The following is a 13,469-nucleotide window of genomic DNA, read 5'->3' on the forward strand; positions in this document are numbered from 1 at the left end:
TCTATTCGTTTGCAAGATAAACAAACCACATTTGAAAAGTTGATACCTTATCAAAAAAGAAAAAAATGTCATCATGTTTGTTCGCAAGGGCCACAATAACTAGTTGAAGCTGGTGAGCAAAACAATGTATATAATACGCCGAAGAATTATCATTCAAAACTAAAGCTTTCAAACCATTAAACTCACCAGCCATATTGCTAGCACCATCATACCCTTGACCTCTAACCCTTGCCAAACTCAAATTATATTGTGAAAATAATTCGTCAATAGCCGATTTCAGACAAGCCGCAGATGTTTCCATGACATGAACATGGCCAATGAATCGTTCTATAACAACTCCATATTTGTCAACATATCTCAAAACGACAGCCATTTGTTCCTTTGTAGATATATCCTGAGACTCATCAACTAATATAGAAAACACATCATCACCTAGTTCTTCAATAATCCTTTTTAAAACTTCTTGTGTAAAACAATTACATATGTCTTTCTGAATTTTGGGAGACGTCATTTGATTATTCCCCGGAGCATTTCCTAATATAACTTTACCAATGGACTCGTTTAATTCACCCAATAATCTTAAAAACTCCAAGAAATGTCCTTTATAAATTGAAGTTTCAGACTCATCATGACCACGGAAAGCTATTGCACCATTCAAAAAAGCTTTAGCAAGAATAACCGAGGTGCTTAATCGGATTCTATACTCGTCACTATTTTTTTTCTTTTCTTTTGAAAGGCAAAACCTATAGATTGTTTTGGTCGAAGCAAGTCTTCACATTTTTTAAGTGCTCTGTTGTGGTAACTATTCGGCTTACCCACATGACCAACCAATCTCTCTCGTTTGTTCTAACCACAAAATCCATCGGTCACAAATGCATCTTTTTGACCATTATCCTTGAACAAGTAACAAACCAAGCAGAAAACTTTATCCGCCTTTACACTTTTCTCTAACCAATATTTGAAGCTAGCAAACCATTCAGGATTAAAACTTCTTAGTTTACCACCAATATCTCGTTTTGGATAATCATGACCTTGCGGTTGACAAGCACCTTTACTCAAATATGCACGTCTAATTTCATCTCTTTGGTTAACATGATAAGATGAAATCGGTTTCCATTCGGAGGGATCCCATGGAAGGTCTTCCAAATCAATTTTCTTAGATGTATTACTTGAAGAAGACGAGGGCTCAAACTTTCTTTTCAATGATTCTTGCATAATTAACCCTAAAATTCAAATTTTTAAGAAAACTAAGTCACAATCTAACAACAATATATAACATACAATAACCAACATGAGTATAAATGTATAATTATATATAAAATCAATCAACTAATTATCCCTAAAATTACCTTTAGTATGAGACAAAATCAGAGGAAACAAAGACTTATAAGACCAAAGAGGGGTGAACGGTGGCTAGAGTGAGGCGGAGGCTGGCGGATATGGGCGGAGGCTGGCCGGAAAAACTGAGAGAGGCGTGAGTTAGGGATAAGCAGTGGGGTTGAGATGTGTGTGGAGGGTGTGGTGGAGCTTTACGTCTGATGAGTTGGGATATGTTAAAACCCATGGGCAAAAAGTCAAAACTAAAACTAATATAAAGTAAATTTAGAAAAAACGAAATACATAAAAAAACGGGAAAGAGCAAGGCTCGAACTCGGGTCATTCGTGTGGTATTGGAAGGGGGTTTCCACCAGACTAGAATGGTAATATTGATATGGGGTCCAAGTGTTAATTTATATGGGGTCCTTCAAAAATTTTCTATATCGCTTCTAAATAAATTTTAAAAAACATTGGTGTCCCGGGACCCCGACGGCTACTATGTAGGTCCGCCCCTGTCGGGGATGAGTGATAGCATGTTCCTAGTGAACGAGCAGGATGTCTTCACATGGACGAGTCATGGGTCCTTTCGAGGACATAGTTTCTTTTATACTTTTAGTTATTTGTGTAAATTTTCAGAGATCAGCTATAGAGACCAAGTGTAAGTAAACTAGTCCATTATATACATGCTGTTTTATGTGTATTGTATAGTCATACTATGTGTTAGGTACTTTTGTAGTACGAGTTTGATATTGGCCAGAATGTACACTTGTACTAGCAGGTAAAGTAGTGTGGGTTTTCCTGTGACGTGATGTGTTATCTAATGGGTAACGCTTATGTGTTATGTTCATTATGAAAGCTAGAACTCACTTAGCTTTAGCTGACTTCTATGTAACGCTTACGTCAGGACAAGCTCCTCGTTCATTATGAAAGCTAGAACTTATTATGTAACGCTTATGTGTTATGTTCATTGACAGCCTACGTAAAGGGTATGTTAGTGTTTGGCATGTATGTTAGTGTTTGGCATGTTCATTATGAAACTAGGAGTTATTCGCATTGAAGTCTTACATCCTAAAGACTATAGTGTATAATATAAATTGTTGAATGTGTTATACAAGTCATTTAACTAGACCCTTTACGTAGGCTGTCAAGTGTACAAGTTTCTATCTTAACAATTTTCATTTAATGAATGATAAAATGAAAAATATATTATTGGGAGGAATCAAACTCATTACATTGATTTTAAAATATTCACGGCTTACCAACTCAACTATGATTAATTGATGTTAACCTTCTCTTTTTCATAATTGGAATATATCCACAATTTCCATTTTGATTTCTTTTAAAATACAAATACAAAATATTCTTACTAATCTATGTATTTTAGAAAATTATTTATTTCATATGAATCCATTAGGTATGTAATTATGTATATTATTAATTTTTTTTTTCTATTTTTAACCACATGTGTATCACGCGGGCTCCATCTTAGTTCATATTAATACTTCATAACCAAATCATTAATTATATAAATTGTTTATTTTTTAATATATTACTAATATATATAAATTAGAACTTTGGTGGCGTAAGTGCCGTCATTGGGTCATTTGGCGACACCTTAGTGGTTGACAGCATTTTATTTTTATTTTTTGTTTTTTACTGTCGGTATCGGTATGAATATAATTTAAACTGGCGGAATGCCAATTTTTTAAGTCTTGGTACAGTAACAAACGGGCGGAAACCAACCGAATTCGCGTAGACTCACCGCATTTTGTTTTAGTTATGGTAACGTAACGAATGCAATGTAAATGAACGAATAACAAGTTTGCATTCATTTTCTTTTTTTTTTGTTATAGTTCCGGTACCGTAACAAACATAACGGAGACCTACCGAATTTTCCTAGACTAACCACCTCAACGCCCGGAATTGACAACTGTGACACTCGTCAATTTCAGGTTAACTCCGTTAATCCAAACTCCGTCAATTCAAACTTAATATCACTTGATCTATAACGCACATCTCATTACATTTAAACTAGGGTTTTAAATGACGCTTGACAATCACTACACAAGTAGTCTTTCGGAATTTCACCGAAACACACACGAGTCGACTCAAACCGTTGGTGAACAAACGATGAATATTATAAATAAGTACTTGGTATAATTATGTTACGTTTATATGTGTAAGTTTGTGCTTGTATGTATAACATCATATTATGGATGTAATTGACTAGTTATGCTAGAATTAAACTAAACTAAAAGTTGAGGGTGCAAGTTGTAACATGTAGGTTAATTAATAAATATATAAACAAGTTAATATCATAAACCCTAATCCCCTCCACTCTCCCTCTCCCCTCACCCGACGGCAGCCCCCTCCCCTCTCCTCTCTCGTCGACTGAGCCACAAGGCACACACACACATGTATACAAGTCGGTTTCAAGCTTGATCGAAGGATTAAGAAGCTAACTAGGTAAAACAAACACCTTATCTAATCCATTCCATCAATTAATTGCATGATTAAACCTGTAATTGTAAACCCTAAGTGCTATATATGTTGTTTGTTGATGAATTAGGATTACATGCATGATTATTAGTGCAAAAGTTATTACTTTGTTGAGTTTTAATGAAAACTGATGCTGGACAGATTATTGAATTCGTGTTTGGACGACTGTAACTCGATGTTAATGTTATGTTTTGATGCGATTGTTGATTCTACAGTATACTAGGTCTAGTCTAGTTTCTGAAAAGTCCGATTTTGTAATTTTTGGACGTATAAAAGTCTGTTTTTATCATTTTACAAAACTGTTGTGCAATGCTGATTTGGGAGACCTGCTGTTAGGCTGTTTTGCGACTAAGATATCTCATAAACTACAAGACAAAATGGGTTGGTTACACTTCTGGAAGAAAATACATTGAGTTAGGAACCTAAACCAATTGGTCTTGCATTAATTGGATATTTCATTTAACGGGAATAACAAATATCATTCTATTGCGCATGATTTTGACTGCTGTGAGTTTACTGTAATGTTTTGGTCTTTGTGAGTAAACTATGTGGAATAAAAATACAATAAAAATAGTTCTGGAAACCTAACACATGTGTGCTTTTGTGACGATTTTTGGTGAATTAATTGATATATTGTGATCTATTGAATAGAGTAATCTTTCAAGTAGAAATCTGTCTTGATAAAACTAGCTGCTGAACATGTGAAAATACATGAAACGTACTTGTTGTTAGATAATTGCCATGTTTTTAACCAAATTGCCCTTGTGGGGGATAATTGCTAGTAATGTAAAATGTTAATACTTGACACTTAAGTAGTTGTTCACACATGTAACGTATCACCAACGTGTTTGTCGAGTCGCGCTTATTTCACAAACGAAACACGAAACGCATCTCAGGCATAAGTTGTATGTGTCGAGTCTAGGGACTCACTCGTAGTTTAAATACTTAGAAAATCTCGTGTTTGTTTCTAGAACACTAAGTGAGGATTTTCTGTGACGCGCACCTTTTCTCGGATCTTTTTGGTTATCTTCGCAAACAGTGAGTTTCACGTTCCCCTTTTACTCTTTTAAACGCTTTTACTTGGGGGAGAATACATACTCCAAAACGCTTTAGATTTTGTTATTTAGTTATATATCACTTGTAAATGCTAAGTGGCAAACGAACCAACTAAAGTCCTTCATAACATCGAACCGTTTAATATTTGATAATAGCGAGTCACTGTTGAGTAGTACTACTGGGTTTGACAAACCCCACCCAACGCTAAACTCGACTGGAGGTCGAGTGGGTGTAATCTTGGCTAACACATTACCATGGTCGTGGTTGACATGGTGGCAAGGCAATTGATAAACAGTAAGCTTCGGTGTCGAACACTTAGTAATACTTGTTGTATAGGCTAGCTACCTATCGATATATAATTGACATAACATTATCTGGTAACGCAAACGCAAACGCAAAACGTAAACACAAACGCAAACGCTTTATTTATATAAACTTGTGAACTCACCAACCCCGTGTTGACACTTTTAGTATGTTATTCTCAGGTAGCCAAGGCGGGCGCGCGGTATACGAACACGCATTACATTGAACTCTATCGTTTTTGCAAACTTGTTTTTAAACCGTTATTAATTGGGTTTTAAGTCGTCCTGCGTGACGCAACACTTGGTTTATGATTTTACGCTTCCGCACTTATTTAAACTTAAATGTTTTCGTGGTTTGAAAACTTTATTTATGGTGTTTGATTATAACTAATGATTCCGATCCTGTTAGTTCACACCCTCTGACGGTAAAACTCCGTTAGTGGATTTTGAGGGTGTGACAGATTGGTATCAGAGCCATTGGTTATAGCGAACTAGAATTTGCATGCATACTAGACTATAACCGCAATGACCCATTAGTTATAATTCCTACGCACTGCATGTATATTTTATTTAGTCATTCGTTATCTTTATCTCTTTACCTCATTCACTCATACGCGCGCATACACGACTTATCCTGTATGGATGTCAACGCCATCATCATTATCCGATCCGACGTCCCACGTCCCTGGTAAGGAACCGCAGCTCCCCGACTCATCACCACCTCGAGTAGTCCCGACACTAGCAGCTCCTGCACCGAGGAGACACTACCCATCTGGACTCGCGTACGAGGCCAACGATAACTGGAGTTGGTACCCGAGTTTGATCGAGCGGCTTGTTTACCGTGAGCATGTTCCCCCACTACCTCTCCCGGGCTGTCCTACATCCTTCAAAACGCTACCACCCCTGACACTCTCGATGGAACGCGCTTTCGCAGTCCTCGTTTCTTGTTTAGAGCGTGAGGTTGACATTATGCACTCGACTAGAGCAAACGTGAGAGAATTGAAAGAGAATGGAATCGATGTCCGAGAGAGAATTTCCTTCCTGACCGAAGCCATGAAGTAAGTTCAGGATGCTTATGTTCAGCAAATGGAGATAATGAACAAAATGCAAGCAGAGATGATAGATTTGCGTGACCAAATTTTTAGTGCAAGAGCCCTTACAATGACAGCTCTAGCCCGATGCGACACACTAGGGGCGCAGATTGTCCCGGATGCAGAATAACCCGAGGAAGATACTGAGGAGCAGGCACACTCAGAGGTGTCCTAAGGCGACGACATCTCAGGATGATAATACCTAGATGTCTGGAAGAAACGCTGGTAATGGTCGCGGTAACATTAACCTAACCACATCAGAACTCCAAACCCTACTGAATGACCATGCGGTGGCAGCTCTAGCTGCGCACGTTCAGAATCAAGCCAGAGGTCAAGCCGGAGTCTGTACTTTCAAGAATTACCTAGACTGCAAGCCTAATTTATTTGACGGAACTGAGGGAGCCATAGGTTTCCTGCGTTGGGCCGAGAAGGCAGAGTTAGCTTTTGAGATGTGTAACTGTCCACCAGCCAGCAGGGTCAAGTTTGCTGTTGGAACATTGCAAGATTCCGCCCTCACTCAGTCGATTTGGGTACACCACCACTCAGTCGAATTTAGTCGTTACGAATTAATGAGGTGGATATTACTGATTGGTTGTCAAGTTTAGGTAAACCGGGCATAGCATGTTACGCCCCAGGCACCCTAATATTCATAATTACATGTGTGTGAGTGTATGTTAGGGTTACTATTAGAATACATGGTTTTCTAAGAATCCTAGGAATAGATATGGGTATTTGGATCAAAGTAGTTGATTGTTTTGATCTATAGTGGGCTATAGTGCTATGTTTACATAGTGTGTGTTATTTAAAGCATTTTTATTCTTTCTAGGAAACTATGATTTTTCTTTTTAAACCAATTTTCTATTTATGTATGTATGTATGTATGTATGTATGTATAGGGGAAGGATCAAGAGAGAACTCCTATTTTGGGAGAAAACTAAGTGTTATAATTGTAAATTGGTTTTCCATTTTGTTTTAATAAATCGGGTTTACTTGTACGACCTTCTTCCGTGAGATGGACTTTCCCTAACACCTACAAATTGTGAATCAACACATCTTAATGATTAAGAACCCTAAATCATTGAATATCGATCTTCTATTTGCACGTAATTACGCATATACAACCATTAATCGTGTCTCCAACTTTGATTTCAACCATTGAACATGACAATTGAAGGCATATCTTCCTTATTCATGAGTGTTTCTACTAATTTTCATTGTTTCTCTGTTAAATTGATTATATATTTCTTTATCTGACGTTTTACAATCAATAATTATACTGTAAGTTCAGAATTTGATGATTATAGATTAAATACATTCTAGGTAAAAAATGGCTAGAATTAGCTGATTCTATGTAAAAAAGGCTATTACTATCAGAAATAAATATAATTGGTTTGCTTTATGTGTTGATTTGATAGTTTAATTTATTAGTCATAAGTTAATAGATTATTAGGATATAAATGAGTATTAAAACATGGTAATAATGTGTCATACAAAGTATTGCATATGTGTAATACTTTTAGTGTAGCATATGTGCAATACTGTTAGCGTTACATACAAGTAATAATAATAGAAAAAAGAAATACCATGATATGCATAATTATATTGTTATATATATATATGTAAACATGGTATTATGTATGTCTAATACCGAGTTTTAAGTATTGCATATGTGTATTACTATTAGTATTACATATTTGCAATAAATAAAAAAGAAATATCCTGACATATGCGAGACATTTGCAGACTTAATGTCAAATTATGACACTTATACCATAAACCTATTGCAATATGCGTGTCTTGAAAAACGAGTGACATCTTGCTACATGTAATACATATACGTAATATAATGTTTTATGTACTACATATATGTAATATAATGGAGTATGCATTACATTAACTAGGGATGTTCAGTTATCGGGTTAGACCTGTGAACCTGGTTTACAAAAAACCATGTAAAATAATATGTATTAGAAACAAGTCTGGTTCTGATCCTGGTTTTCATCAACAACCAGGAAACGATCTGGTTTGTGTATACGTGAAAATCAATTAAATGATGTTCTTTATATGTTATGATGAAGAGGTTAGATAGGCAAATGATCTAATTAACTACTGTCATGTTTATTTTCACATTTACTTGAACGATGTCTTTACCAGCTATAATTTTACTATTGTTATACTAATTATGTTTTTTTGGCACTAGTAGGCTTCATGTTGGATCTTATGGTAGCAAGGCAGCCTGTTGAAATCAGGTCAATATATCTCCAGTTCCTACTTAATTAAAATAGAGCAAGGTAGCCGATCTTGAATCAGCAACTGCGAGAAGGTCTATATTGTGAAAGAAGCCGATGATGCTGCACTTGATGCCACTGTAAATGGGTCACCGTCTGATCATGTTGTTGACCATTATGTAATACGATCGGCCCGCATTTCTTCCACCTGATTTCGTACATTTTACATTGCGTATACGCATTACATTATTACATATACTCGGTAAATGCGTATTACACGTGTGTTGCATATTATACCTTCGAAACATTGTTATTAATATTGATACGCCAACTATTGAAACCTAGATGAATGTAATACATGTGTGTATTTGAGCGTTATCCTTGTGTTTTTAACATTACGTATGTGCGCTACATACATATGCAAACTCTAGTGTCATATGGTGTATTACCGGTGTGATATATATCGTTTACGCATTGTTTTGATAGATACATGGTCACACTGCAGTGCGCATGTGCCACTCAGTTTGATACACATGTTACATGTGTGTAGTCCTAGTTTTGTGTATGTGTTTATATACTTCATACAAACTGTTATATTTTTATATTTACAAGCGTGTCGTGTTACATATATACACAACTCTTTGAGGTTTATCTACATTTTTAAACATCAAGCGTACCCCATATTCTAAAATCCTCGTCCAGCATTATATGTTTGTGTCACACTTATGCATTATATGTTTTACATACATTGTCGAACATCATATACATGTCTATTGTTTATACCTTACGCATATGCATGACTTACATGTAACATATAATCTGTGTTTAATTCAAGTAACAATACACCATTAACGCATAAAATTTTTAATGCACGTGTCAAACGCGTGTTACTAGTTTAGGCCTTTAATATCCACGTGCTTGATTCAAACAAGCATACATAATAGCACACAACATACACATTCAACCATACTGATCAATCATTTTCATTCAAGTGCATGTACCAAACAAATAAGCATTCATGTCAAACCGATTCACATTATAATAAATGTAAGGCCATGTTCCCGATGCCTCACTTTAACGTTGGATGTACTTGTAAACACAGTTCTAAATATCAGAGTTAATTAAAACTTTACGCGGAATATAAAACTTCAAACCAATATATTACATAACCAACAAATCTTGTCTCAATGAGCATTCAAATCATTTAATCATAAAACATTGTCTTTTAAATAACATAACATTTCCTTGAGATTCCAGTGTCTTCAATTCCATGCCATGTGTTTTCCCCTCAAGCGAGCTGCCTCATTCTACTCACCTGCGTGCATACTATAAGTCAGCTAAGCTGAGTGAGTTCTAGTTAATCATACAACACACAATCAGTTCACATACTTGCGCACATGCCCAAAGGTGTGTACATTATTCATACTTTATTTTACATACATAGCTATCCATACTATGTAAAGAGCCTTCCGCCCTATAACCTCACATATATTATAAGGGTCTGGTCCCCAACGTCACAGATATTATTAGGGTCTGGTCCCTATCCTCATAGATATTGTTAGGGTCTGGTCCCTATCCTCACAGATATTATTAGGGTATGGTCCCTATCCTCACAGATATTATCAGGGTCTGGTCCCTATCCTCACGGATATTATTAGGGTCGGGTCCATTTGTTCCGTGCAACCATACCATACATTTCTTTACATACCTTCCTTAATAATACGTGCAATATCCGAAGATCGTTCACGTACTATCAACATAACATACATCATTCATACATCATATATACATCAATCATATCTTTAACTACCACATGACGATACATGCAATATCCGAAGATCGTTCATGCACCGTCAAGAAATCATCATGCATAAATCATACCAAGCATATTCACTATCACATCGAGTATGCACACAGCCCCAAAAATATAACAAGGAAGTGGGGCTAGAAACTCACCTGAATGCGGTTACGTTCACCGTTAATAGTTATTCCCTTCTTTAGCTGTGCATGACTAATTGTATAACAATTACACGTATCAATTTAACTATCACTAGCCATATCATGTTTCTAGTTTAATTATTACCCTCAACGAACGGGGGACCGGGGGCAGAGCCCCTGGTTGTGGTTAAGCTGCCAGGTCAGCTTGAAAAAATTTTATTTTCATTAACTGTCTTAACACATTTTCCATTAGGATTTCGTGATAATATTTTATTGTTAACCTCTCAATCCTTTAAGGTATCTTCTATGAATTAATAAAGGTCAAGGGCTATTTTGTAATTAAATCATTCTTTCCAAGTACAGGGACTGTCCTGTCATTTTATCAAACTTCTAGTTTGTTACTTGGTTCTTAACGAATTGAGTTCATAATGAATGACCCATTCGTTACTTTATAACCAATTGACTATTATAACGAACTGCTCCTTGTGACAAATAAGACCTTATAACGAAGTGGTCCTTTGACGAATTGAACCCTATAACGAATGACCCCTCTGTAACGAATTGAACCTCTAATTCGTTATCTCCTTTTAACGAATGACTATAACGAATTGGGGTTAATTTTTTACCTTTTTCCTTAACGAATCTGGATACGAACTAAGGCTAGTTCTTTAGCTTCCTTTAACGAATTAGGGTTAGGTCAGAGAATGTCAGAAACATTCTCTGACGCCTTAACCTCGTACCTGCCTTTTTCCGGCGCCGCCATTGCCGGAAAACCGGGATCTTGCCGAAAAAGCGAGATCTCGCTGATTTCACCACCGTTTTCACTGTTTTTCGTCTCGTTCGATCTAGATCTGAGCTATGGTGACCCCTAAGCTCATCTTCAGTTCGGTTTATACCCAATTCCACCCATATCTCAAGACTTTAACGGTTTAAAGGTGTCGGCTCGTCGTTTCATGATTAAATCTAACGGGTTTGAGTTCATACGATATCATACTATCATTACCTTGGATCGGGATCGGTTTTCCTTCTTGGTTCGGCTAGAGAAAAGAGAGAAAACTAGAGAGAGAGCTTAAGTGTGTGTTTTGGGTGGTGTATGGTATATGTGTAAATGAGTGAATTATTTGGTAATTAAGGTTTATATAATTATGGATCATGGGCTTAAGCCCATGGTCTTTCCTTCTTTCCTTCATAACCCAAGTCCATAACCCATATCCATTTAACCCAACACTAGCCCAACTCATAATTACTCATGTTTTCATTTTATTAACCGGAACTAGAAAACGAGATGTTACAAGTCTTCCCTCCTTAAAGAGGTTTCGTCCCCGAAACCTGACTATTACTAAAACAGCTCTGGATAAAACTTGCGCATCTCTTACTCGGCTTCCCATGTAGCGTCGGATGCTTTGTGATGCTTCCAGATCACTTTCACTAAGGGTATAACCTTGTTTCGGATTTGCTTTTCTTTGCGATCAACTATCTCGATTGGTTGCTCAATATAGTTCAACTGTTCATCAACTTCAATGTCCATTAACGGCACATGAGACGTGTCATCGGCTAGACATTTTTCTCAGATGAGAAACATGAAAAGTAGAATGAATTCCTTCCAACTCTTCGGGTAAATCTAGCTTGTAAGCTACTTCCCCCACACGATCCATGATCTTAAATGGTCCAATGTACCTCAAACTCAACTTTCCTCTCTTCTTAAAACGAATGATTCCTTTCCAAGGCGAGACAATGAGCATCACATTTTCACCAACTTTAAACTCAATCGGTCGTTGCCGCTTATCAGCATACGACTTCCGACGATTTTGAACATCTTTCATTATTGCCTTAATCTGATCAAACTTTTTAGAAGTTTCTTGCACAACTTCTAAGCTTCCCATATCTTTCTGACCAATCTCTCCCCAACATACCGGGTTTCTACATCGCCTACTGTAAAGCATCTCAAACGGTGGCATACCAATACTGGAATGGTAGCTGTTGTTAAAAGAGAACTCGGCCAGATGCAGATGATCATCCCAACTTCCTCCAAAGTCTAAAACACAAGCACGTAGCGTATCCTCAAGGGTTTGGATCGTCCTTTCAGACTGTCCATCTGTTTGAGGATGATACGCCGTACTGATGTTCAACCATAGCTTCATGGAACTTTTTCCAAAACCTCAAAGTAAACCGAGTATCTCTATCAGACACGATCGATAACGGTACTCCATGCTTAGATACAATCTCTTTGATGAACAAACTTGCTAACGTTTCTGACGAGATGGCTTCTCGTATAGGCAGAAAGCGAGCACTTTTGGTCAAACGGTCCACAACCACCCAAATGGTATCATGTTGCTTAACTATACGAGGTAGCTTAGTTATGAAATCCATGGTGATGTGTTCCCAATTCCATTCTGGTACCTCCAAAGGTTGCATCTTCCGTAAGGCTTCTGATGCTCTGCCTTAAATTGTAGACAAGTTAAGCACTTACTGAGATAATCCACCACATCATTCTTCATTCCTGGCCACCAGTAGTCTCTTTTCAAATCCTGATACATCTTAGTAGTTCATGGATGAATTGAATACCTTGACTTATGAGCTTCGTCTAAGATTCGACCTCTGAGATCTCCATGGCGTGGAATCCATATACGGTCAAACCTAGTCTTAACACCGTGCGTGTTCTCCATGAACTCGTCTTGCTGACTGAAAATCTTTTCTTTCTTCACTATCCCATCATCCACTAACACCTCTGACTGCACTTTGATGATTTCTTCAAAAAGGCTTGAATTCAGAACCAGCTGGTATGACTTCACTGTTGCAATGACTTCTTCATTCTTGCGACTTAGCACGTCGGCGACCACGTTAGCTTTACCAGGATAGTATCTAATGTCACAGTCGTAATCCTTTATCAGTTCTAACCATCTTCTTTGCATCATGTTCAGCTCTTTCTGTTCGAAGTAGTACTTTAAACTTTTATTATCTGTATAGATAGTACACTTAGTACCGTACATGTAATGTCTCCATATCTTGAGAGCAGGCACTACTGCTGCTAGCTCTAA

General features: G+C 37.0%; 1 protein-coding gene across 1 annotated transcript; it reads right to left on the minus strand.

The window, feature by feature from the left end:
* Position 1: 1 nt before the first annotated feature.
* LOC143587739 (uncharacterized) lies at positions 2 to 863 on the minus strand. Its single transcript, XM_077068942.1, has 2 exons — positions 820 to 863; positions 2 to 770 (listed from the first exon to the last, which is right to left on the minus strand). Exons 1-2 carry the CDS (start codon positions 861 to 863, stop codon positions 2 to 4), a joined length of 813 nt encoding a protein of 270 aa, XP_076925057.1.
* Between the last annotated feature and the right edge of the window lie 12,606 nt (positions 864 to 13,469).

The sequence above is a fragment of the Bidens hawaiensis genome, unplaced genomic scaffold (genome assembly GCF_021521415.1).
Source record: "Bidens hawaiensis isolate Kalapana, Puna unplaced genomic scaffold, B.hawaiensis_p1.1 tig00035856_1, whole genome shotgun sequence".
Lineage (NCBI taxonomy): Eukaryota > Viridiplantae > Streptophyta > Magnoliopsida > Asterales > Asteraceae > Bidens > Bidens hawaiensis.

What these genes read in the sequence shown, in the direction of transcription:
- LOC143587739 (XM_077068942.1), bottom strand. Translation starts at nt 863, where the DNA reads ATGGATTTTGTGGTTAGAACAAACGAGAGAGATTGGTTGGTCAT. An exon ending in GAGAGAGATTGGTTGGTCAT is followed by an intron (nt 771 to 819) that starts GTGGGTAAGCCG and finishes AAAAATGTGAAG; the next exon opens with ACTTGCTTCGACCAAAACAA.